General features: G+C 35.3%; 1 protein-coding gene across 1 annotated transcript in view; it reads left to right on the top strand.

Moving 5' to 3' along the window:
• Window positions 1-3,047: 3,047 nt before the first annotated feature.
• The window catches only part of LOC117102183 (vacuolar protein sorting-associated protein 8 homolog), a 34,356-nt gene continuing 26,468 nt past the window's right edge, over window positions 3,048-10,935 (top strand). The window contains exons 1-2 of the mRNA XM_033242399.1: window positions 3,048-3,167; window positions 3,466-3,584. Of these exons, the coding sequence (XP_033098290.1) occupies window positions 3,048-3,167; window positions 3,466-3,584 (239 nt within the window). The remainder of the gene's footprint in view (window positions 3,168-3,465; window positions 3,585-10,935) is intronic.

Here is a 10,935-nt window from a genome sequence, read left to right as displayed (position 1 = left end):
CAATAAAGGTGTCGACAAGTGTAGCCGACATAGCTTGCATCACACAAGCCACATTGAAATTTATAAACAATGCATTGTTCATTAACAAGAAAGTAAACCTAAGATTGTAGCTCCACTATAAGCCTGGTTCACATCAAACTTTTATCTAGATATGGATCCACTTAACTAGTTAAAAGTTCGACGTGAACCAGTCAATTATAGCTAGATAAAGGCTTAAGTCACTTAAAGTTAAGTGACTTTACTAGAATAACAGTAAATTAACTTGCTTAACGGTAAAGTGGGCTCAGATTACAACGTACCTTACGGGCGCTTTTTTGCACTTTTTTGCACTTTCTGAGGGGCGCTTATTTAAACAGGGCGCTTATGAAAACAGAGTGGAAATTGAGGGGGCGCTTATGGAAATAGATGAAAATCGATTGGTTCTTATGGGAAATTATTAAATTCAAGAGGCACTTTTTGAATGAAAAAAGATTATATAAGGACATTACGGAAAAGATAAACGTCCAGAGAACATGGTTCATGACAAGAATGTGTGAATATTTACATAACAGCAAAATAGCAGATGCAATTAGTGGTGGTGGGTAGTGGTTAGCTTGTTGACCATCGGCCTGATTAAGATTAGCAGGATGGCAGGATCATTGTATTATTTTCCTGAAAACTCAGATGAGAATGTGTTAAAGGTTTGAAAAAGAAAAAGAGGAGTAGGACTACTGTAGGTATAGACAAATATGTAAAAAGAGTAAAGTTGGAAATATACTGTCTGTCCAGGGATTGGAGCTCTCATCTGTCCAAGAGAAATATCCTCATTTTGATACTGACCTAAGAAGAATGTGTTTCCACTCTGCAGCTCAAATCACAACCACAATCCCAGGATTGATTGAATTATTGACTTGCTAAAAAGAAAATCTTATGATATTATTGAGGGGGCGCTTTTTTTATGCTAGGAGGGGCGGTTATATGAGAGGGGCGCTTATTCAAATGGGGCGCTCATTCACGCGAGTACGGTACTCCAACAATGCTAACAAAAGCAGCAAAGTAGTCTCATTAGTCTGGTTTTCAGAAATTATTTGTAATATTTTGGGTAAAAACCCAGCAAACGTCCGTTTTACGAATAGTCGATATTACAAATGACCTTTGCCCTTTGCATCATCGACCAAGTATTAATTTTAAAAAGTCTGATTGCGTACGTTTTTCAAAGTGATAATGTATATTTTTCTTAATAATAAAATCAGATTTGTTGTATTTATTTATTGACAATTCAATCTTTTCAATTTCTGCTATAATAGTCACTATTAATTCAGTTACAACGAACTACCACCAACATCCAGTCGTTAAAATGAGGGCACATGTTTACAATGACGAAATAAAAAAGTGTGTTGTCAGCAGCTTAATTGACACCGCGAAGCTAGATTTTCACGAAGTGAATGTAAACAACACAATTCAGCGATCTAAAAACTGCAAAAAAAAAAACAAACAAACAAACAAACAAAAAAACATGACAGAAAGGTCCACAAATTATACAGATGTTTTAATGAGAAATAAAACAATATTTTGTTGAATGGGAGAATGCTAGCGATTAAAATAATTTGGTATTTATTGAAGGTAAAGTTAGCTAGTGCTTAGTAGTAGTCTATTAGTATTACTATAATTGCGGTAGACCACGTTGCTGCACTGTCAGTTGCTTTGCACTACCTGGTCGCCTATATATCAATGGCAGAGGATAGCTAGGCTAGGTAGTGGAAACTGACACCTGATCTACAGTTGTTTACGAAACTGTCAATTTTTTTACGAATACCTCTTGGTACTAGAGGTTCGTAAAATACAGTAGACGTTATTTTTAAACAAGCCTTTCCACCGTGTGACGTCGACGGCCTTGAAGCTGGCTGGCTGTTTATCTGGCTCTAACTTGGCATCGAACGCAACTAGGGAAAAATCGTATCATATTTCAAGATTTAGATAAGTGACTTAACTTCAACGTGAACCAGGCTAAGGAGAACTTACAGTAGTTTCACCTCCTTTGACCACAGCTCCTCGATTGCCACCCTGGAAAAATAAATATGGATCCACCACTGACTATGATCACATCGATCTTGCTTATGTTCTTTAATTCTGTTATCTTTAGTGCACTGAGCTACTGTTTAGTGTGCTGGGGAGAGAATATTCTAAAAGGTGACATGGATAGATCTAATTGTATCGTTGATAAGGCTGGAAGAATTTTTGGGGAATAGGTGCCTTCTGTAGACTCTGTTTACAGTACCGTGACAGGGTGATGACGAAGTTTGCTAGAGTAATAGCAGACTCTTCTCATCCTCTCCAATCCGTAATTGTATCTAATTGTATTAAACGGAGTTGGAGACACAAGTACAGGAGGTGTTTATCTGTACGAACAAATCGATATCATTGCTTTTTCATCCTAGAGGAATCAGATTCTACAACGAACATTTTTGAAGATAGTTGTTTGTTATCCTTTTATTCAGTGTAGTTTAATTTTTGTCTAGTTTTGTAAGTAATATTCATCTTACTGTACAAATGTGAACAGGGTTACCATCGCGAACATGTATTAAATTTCCTGTGAAGGATGAAATTCTGTAAAGTTTTCTGTATCTGTATCTGTATCAACCATTGTTGTATGCGCCGTGGAGAGTATTCTACTCTAGTTCAGCCCTGCCTTACTTTACCTGTACTTTCCGATACTCGTGGGAACTCCTTTGCTCACCAACAAATTTTTTCATGTTTGAGAAAATCAGAATTTCCCATAAGCGTGAGAAAAAAAGACAGATCCATCGCCTCCATATTAGAGTTAGGTAAAACTTAAAACATACACTCAAATAACATGCATTGAAACTTAGTACAGCATACATGTTTTATAATCAATCGTCAAATCGCCGATATTTTACTGACGATATAATGTGTCCTTGAAATTTGGAAAATTTGACCCGGAATGTCCTGGAATTGTCTGGAAATTTTCCATTTTAAAAACATACGAACCCTGCATAATTAGATTAATTGAAGTTGCTGTGTGTTGATTTCTTTGGTTTTGTAGTGCAATGTGGAAACTAACACAATGTACATTGACGTATCTAAATTTATCCCATCAGATAGATGACAGTGAATTTGACATTCCGGAGTTGGAAAAAACACCAACGTTGGACAGTATTTTGCATGAGGTGACCGTTTAAATTATTTAATCCAAAAAATATAATAAAACCTACAGTATATTGGGTAGAATGCTAGTTTTGTATAGCCATTTCTGAAAGTCATTTTTTGAAATTTGTACTGGAACCTGAACATAAATATATATCAAAGAAATTTGAAGTTACTGTCTACTGTTGCAATAGGTTAAGTTATATGTCAATCGTATTGCAGGTCCTCAGGAAATTTTTTAATGCATTAATTTAACATTCGTACAGTAATTTCCACTAGTGTATGAGCCAACTATACTAATTTCAATTTGTTTCACTACAGCCTGATGACCATTACGAATTTGATACTGAGACATTTACTGCACTAAATACCAAACATGGTGATCTAGGATTTGATGAATCATCTACCAATGACAGCAAAGACATAAGAACCAGGAATCAGTAAGAGACCTCTTCCCATTCACTGTATATTTCCGAGTGAAGGTGTAAATTGTTTAAGATGCTGCTATAAATCACATGCATAATTTTTCTAAGGACTAAAAACGACTGTAGTGAAACATCAACAGAATTTATAATAATAATATCTTGTATTTATTTGGCATCAATTTTAATCATCGTTGCAAATGAAGAGGTTTTTTACCACACACATTTATGTGTATCATTTACAATTGATGCCATCCATTGTTATACACATTCAGTTTTACACTTTAATGTCAAGTTCAGACTAAGAGATTATATCAAGTGCTGTATATGATGTAAACTTAAACATATATAGATACTGTACATATCCTATCCAAAGACAAAAATTCAGTAAAATAACATAAGGAATACAGTGGCGGATCTAGGAATTTGAAATAGAGATGGGGGCTAGATAGGGACTTTCAAAGATGGAGGGTCTATACCACCTTTAGATGGTTGGAAATGGAACTCTCAGGCTCCAAAATTTGAGTAGAATTTTCTATTTTTCTCCATTTTTTTCAAACAGAAAAATGGTGGCCCAACCCGGCTGCTCCCAAGTAGTGGCACTACGGGGGTTGGGGACCAGGAGGTGCTACAGCCCCCGTAGGGGAAATTAGGAGAAATTCGTTAAAGGATAAAAAAAATACATTTTAAAATGTTTATATCAAATGTTAGCCTGAATTGGATAGGCCTATATATATTATTAGTTTGGGCGCCGATGGGATACAAAAAAAACACCATCAAATGGCATTTTGACAGGTTATTATGACCTTATGGAAAATCTAAGCGTGATCATATTTAAAAACCTGAAAGTTATATCTTGGCATTACCAAACACCTTTTGTAGGTCAAGATGCTCTGTATGAGCATCTAGGGGCTATTTTTAAAGTTTTTCAAAACCCTCCCCTGGCAACTGTTCCCCTGTCCGTCAGGGTGTTGCCCTGCCATCAGGGAAGTCCTGGCGCCCCCACTGCCCCACACCCCTGAATCCGCCAGTGGAATAACTTAGAGAAGTTTACCAATTTTATATAATTTGAGAACTGATTTAGCATACTCAGTTACCTAATACCCTATTTTAAAAATTACAAATCTCATGCATGTTTTTTATGTAGACGCTCCAGGCCCGTAGCCAGGTCATTTCAAGGGGGGGGGGGTTCTCTGGGCGTGGGGTACAGGGGCCTGCCTAAGGTCCACGGGTCTCTTATACACATCTAGATGTGTATGCCAGAGCAGTTTTTGTGTTTAATTGGTCTATATAATGTTTTAAAAGCAGTTATGTTTTGAAAAAGATCTATGTAATAAAAAGGTGGTAATATAATAAAATTAGAAAATATTTTCTGAGAAATGGCATGTTTAAATAACACCGAAAAATATATAAAAAAAAACCCTCATCGCATAATCAATATCAATATACACATTTATTATTATAAAACAAAAAAAAATAGCTATTCCTCTTCTTCCTCCTCTTCCTCTTCTTCTACTACTTCTACTACTACTTCTTGACTCTCATTTTGTACACTGAAAATAATAGTACTATTTTACTACATGGCTAAAAAAAGCACAAATATTGTCATTACTACTGACAGGGCCATCGTTTTAATTAAGTCAAAGCCCAAAATATAGCATCATATTCAATACGTTATCTGACATCATGAGAACATAAACTTTAATACAATTATTTGTTATATACTAGGCCTAATTCAAAATTATTATTTTAAGACTTTAACATAATACATACTGATTAATAATAGCTGAGATTTGATGCACATTTTAGTATATCTTCCTTAATATTATATGAAATATGAATTATATGCATCTTTAGAAATTACAATTTCTACAATATTAATCTCGTTTTTATATAGATAAATGTTCGATAAATTCTATCTTTCATAAAAAAAAAAACGAAATTCAGCGTGTATATTTTCATTCTGTAAACGTGCACTGACGTAAAACTGACATCATAAAGCTGGCCTGCCTGCCCTGCTCCCAGGTCAACCAATAATAATTAACAAAATGTTTTTTTTTTTTTTTTTAAATATAGGCCTATGGCGCATTTTGTACATGCACTTCAACTTTTACACAAAAGCCTAGGCCTAGTACCTGTATTACGTCCTACTGTATTAGGCCAGGCCTACACTAGTTTGTTGTCGTCGGGGTATAATACTATAGTTCTGTCTCTAAGTGAACGAGGAGTGAACCTAGCTAGTCAACATGTAGGCTAGGCTTTTGATTTTTTAAATCAATAACCCATCTTAAAGGACTGACTGACTGTCGTTTTCTTCTTTGCAATCAGCGGAGGAAAAAAAGTCAGTTATTCTACGACGTTTCATGATTCTTTATCACTAAAAATTAACAAACACTCGTTTTGACGCACTCTGTTCTGGAGTGTGTGTCTGCTGTTGAAAACAAACTTCCTAGCCTAATTTTGTGAAAAGGGGGTTTGCCCGAACCATAAAAACCCCCCTGGCTATGGGCCTGCGCTCTAAACTAAATAAAATACGATAAAACTTTATTGTTACAAATTGTATAAATTACAGCTATGAGATATGTTTTCTTAAAATACACTCATATTAGTAGAAAAATATAGAGAATGTACAGTAATTAAACTTTTCATAGAACACGAGAGCGACACTACGAAATGAGCAAAACAAATTAAGAACATGCTTAGGAAGAAAGCTTTTGGTGTAATAGGAACGGATCAAGATCGGCGTGAATTTAGAAAAGCAGTTAAGGCCAACAATTATTTGAAATGTATGGAGCGGATTAAAAAGCAACACAAACGTTCGCGCCACCAAGAAAACCAATACTTTAAAAACTTTCTGGAAATTTTCAAAATTTGTATAAATGGAAACATTAGTAAAGGTCAATTAACTCCCACTTTCTCAAAGGAAACAGCCAATACATACTTTCCCCAAAAATATAGTCGAGCGAATAACATCGATATCCAAAATCTTAAATGGTTCCACTCTATATCCCTAAAGGAACACTTCATACCTTTTAACCTTGACCCAATTAGACCCAGAGACGGCAGGAAAATTCTTAATTCAAAGAAACCAACTTCAGCCCTGGGGGAAGATGGCATTTTATATGGACTCTTACGAAACTTCCAGCAACACATCATCTCCTTCCTACATTATTAGTAAACTGCTTATCAGCGGTGATCCTCCAGTAAGATGGTCAAGCAGTGTTGTCACCCTTATCCATAAAGGATGTTGACACTAGCGAACCAGGTAACTTTCGGATGATTTCTTTAACATCTTGTATAGGTAAACTATTCAATCAAATTGTTGCGGAATGAATAGCTAACTTTATGACAAGCAATATTGCTACCTCGTCTTAGCCTTTCTTGTGCCTTGATAGAGTCTTTGTGATATGAATCGGTAGAAAATATGACATCATTCTTCTTGAGAACTTTATCCAGTATAGATAGGGCTATATCACCAAATGTGTCTGGGAGGGCTTTCATTGAGTGAAATATAGCATTTCCATCTTCGATATAAATAGCTTCTTTTATAAATGAGGAAATACGCTGGTTTGATAGTAGGTCATCATCTGTTAGAATATGCAGCAGCTTTGCTTTGTCTGTCTTGCTTAAGTATCCATCTGAAGCCTTAAACTATAGGGCCCTGGTGTTAAACAATAACTCATCATTTCATTGATGTCTATGGCCTTGTCATGCTGTTGACTCTTAAGGAGAAGTGTAAAAGCTAAAGTTACACTGATCTTGATACTGGACAACCTTCCCTTTACTGCTAGTGAGCTTCACTTTTTTGTTAATAGTCGCCATGGCCTTGAGCTTCAACTTTGGTATTCTCTCAAAATAATAAACATCATCTTTGATAAGCCTTTCTTAATGAATTTCTCTTTTGTGTTTCTTCCAACTTCATCTGCAGTCAAAAAATCTTTCTCTATGTCAAATGGCATAGGAGCTCCGGATGAAGACAATACAACTTTGATTTATCTTGTATTTCAAATGGATTCAAAAAGGAATGTCGGAAGGCATCAATTGTGCTTAAAACTGCTCTCTCACTCTTGTGAATTCGACTAGGGTACAGATCTCTGTGCATCTTTTTACCCTCATCCTGAGCATATCCACACATTTCTCGTGTTGACTGATAGAACTCTATTCTACTAGATGTTGTGTCAAGGTAACGTTTAAATGTGGCATATACATTAAACAAACCGGACAAACCAGCACCTCCGATAGACCCACAAGTCTTACCTTTCTTCATAAATGACTCTTCCATGGTCTTGTCTACTTCCACTAAACATGCCGAGTCAATGATCTTGCCACAGAAATAGCACCATCACGAAGCAGTTCACTTGATCCAGGATGTGTATGTTCAATGTTAGATAGACATCAAACCATGACAGAAACCTAGCGTAATTCTGGCCACCAAATGAGAAATATAGCTCACCCATGTCTGCCATGACTTTATGAAAAATTTCCATCTTATTGGTTTTGATGGCATAGAGAAGGAGATTCAGCTTAACACCATGGTCAAATACAGATACCCAAAACTGTGATGTTTTACCCAGGTGACCATTTCTAACTTTCTCTATGTAATTATTAAAGCCCTGGAGCAATGACTTATTGAACTCATCATTAAGGACAGCATTTTGAGAACTGACTAATTTTAACAGCAGCATATTGATGTCAATGTTGTAGATGTTAACTTTACTCTCTGCTACACTGTATGTACTTTTCAATTAACAGACGTCCCAATGCTTCAGTAATTGTCTGAAAACAAAAAAGTGACTTCTTGTAGGATTTGCCATTTAAAACTCCATTTAAAGAACCACTTGATGACAGCAAACCTGCTTCATTTATTATATCTGAATATCCAGATCCAACAACTTCATGACCAATCATCTTGAGATAGTTCATTGATGTATGAAAGGCACCAATCAGCATTATGTGATTGTTGTAGTCATCAGGGTTTTCCCAAACTATAGGAAGAGCTTTCATAATCACCTCAAGATCAAATGTTTCTATGGAATATTGTTAACCGACCTCCTTGGTTGCTAGAGCGTTTTTTTTTGTTTTTTTTCAGCAAGTTTTTAACAGTTCCATAATCGGTGATAGGGGCATCTACTAGTGGAAAGTACTCTATTGTACTGCGTCGTTTTAGGTGGCTTTCCAGTTCCAGAGATGAAACCACTAAACGAAGGCACAGTTTGTTTGATGCCACTAGATCCTATATACCTTGAAAACAACCATGTTTTGTATACGCTTACACCTTCATCATAAAATTGTTTATTTGTTAATGGATGTTTTGCTTTGAAGTTTTTCATACTGGGGCCTTTCCTGTTTGGTATGTTGTATTGAGGAATATCCTTAGATGTTGATGAGCAGCCTGAATCATTATTCCCGCACTGGCATTCAGAAATTGTCGGCCATGTACACTTGATAAGTTAAGGTTAAAATTGTCCCATTCAAAGTGAAATAGTTTATTAGCAGGCCCTTTAACAATTTTAGGAGCTATGGCGTTTCCCTCACCCTTGAGTTGATTAAATATGGCACTCTCTAACTCTTCTAGTACAGTAGTTTCTGTGGTCCAGTATCCTTCATTATTCCAAATTTCCTTTTTGCCTTCTTTGGAGCAAAATATGCAATCAGGGGGAAATAATACTTCAGTAGATGGAGTTCTTTTGGGTCTGACAGATGATAATTTGTGTGTAATGGTTTCAGTTTCAGGTACTCGCTAAGTAAACCGCGTGTAACAGCCATTATGATATCCAGTGTGTTTTTAAGTCAAACCCATCTAAAGTATCTGGCAGACAATAACATTGATCTTCATAACGTCTGTTGCTGCCAAAATGTAATGACAGTCTTTTCCTTTTAATAGTTTGAAGCTCTTTAAAACGTACATTTGAATTTCCTTTAAGGTTCGAAAACCTGCTAAACCTGTTTGAATTTACAGTATGGATCACACATACGTTTTGTGGTTCATTCTTACCGGTCCTTCGCTGAGACGATGAGCTCATGTTATTCACGTAACAATTAAAGGTGTGCTGTGAACAAAAAAACTCAATATAAAATATACTATTTTGATTAAGTGAAAAAAAAACACTAAGTTATAATATATATTATCTACTTTACAAAAGTTAATAGGCCTATGAATGTAAAATGCAAATATGTTTAAGGCACAAAACATTATTCGAAATCATCTCTGTAGAATAAAGAACTCCATATCAAACTTTACAATTAGGCAAGGAGGCATGATGGAAAATGTCTGTGATTTGTTAAGATTTATGGAAGTGATGTTTTCTGATTATTATTCACTAATAATTAGTTGATGTGGAAGGCTAAAAAAACTTTTTGTAATTTTACATTTTCTTAAGAAAAAATGGACGATTGAAGACATGTCGGACGTACAATATATTGTGTCGGACGTACATGTCTAAATTGTGTCGGACGTACATATAATTGACACAAAAATATACAACTAAATTAGTAATAAATTCAACCTTTTATTCATTAGACTGACTTGGCATCTCAATAAAAAATAATTAATAATTTTATGTTCATAACAACCTATTTTTGAGGTGAAATGTTAATTTTTTGTGAAAAATATAAAAATACACTGCAAATCTCCAAAAACACACTGTAAACCCTACCTTAATCCCTTTGATTAAGACTATATCATGTGGTATGGACTCACTTGATATCTCAATAAAATAATAAACAGAATATGATGTNNNTTGGAAGGGATGGGGGGGGGGGCAAGGGGTAAAATTGGCCTTTTTACCCCAAAAATAGGTTGTACAACATAATTTTTTTTTTATTGAGATACCAAGTAAATATACTGTAATACTACATGATTCAATCACTATCACGAAATTTTGATGGTTTTTGTGGTGTTTTTGAAGGTTTCAGGGTTAAGTAATTTGTTTTAACGAAAATTGGCATTTTTACCCAAAAAATAGGCTGTAATGAATTTTTTTATATTGTTGTATCAAGTACTACATGATAAAGAGGGTTAGGTGGGATTTGTGGTGTTTTTGGAGGGTTACAGGGCTTAGCAATTAAAAAAAAACACCCCAAAATAGACTTTGGTCTGACCTGCATAACATTTAAATCTAATCTCATCATTTGCAAAATCAGTTATTTCTGTTGGAAACTCATTACCATCATACTTAACAAGAACCCAGTCACCAGTATTGAATTCAAACTCTCTTTAGAGATCTAGGCTACCCTTAAATGACAAGTTCTATCAATCCCCATTTTATGAGTATTTGGTACAGTACTCCCAAAAACCACACTCAAGTAGTTAAAAATCACCAAAAATTGCCGTATCTTCTAAGTTAGAGCCCCTCTCTTATACACATCT

The sequence above is a fragment of the Anneissia japonica genome, unplaced genomic scaffold (assembly GCF_011630105.1).
Source record: "Anneissia japonica isolate Jap-2015-1 unplaced genomic scaffold, ASM1163010v1 scaffold287785_len535756_cov143, whole genome shotgun sequence".
Lineage (NCBI taxonomy): Eukaryota > Metazoa > Echinodermata > Crinoidea > Comatulida > Comatulidae > Anneissia > Anneissia japonica.
The sequence above is the reverse complement of the archived record's forward strand: the minus strand, read 5'-3'. Positions and strand labels throughout refer to the sequence as shown.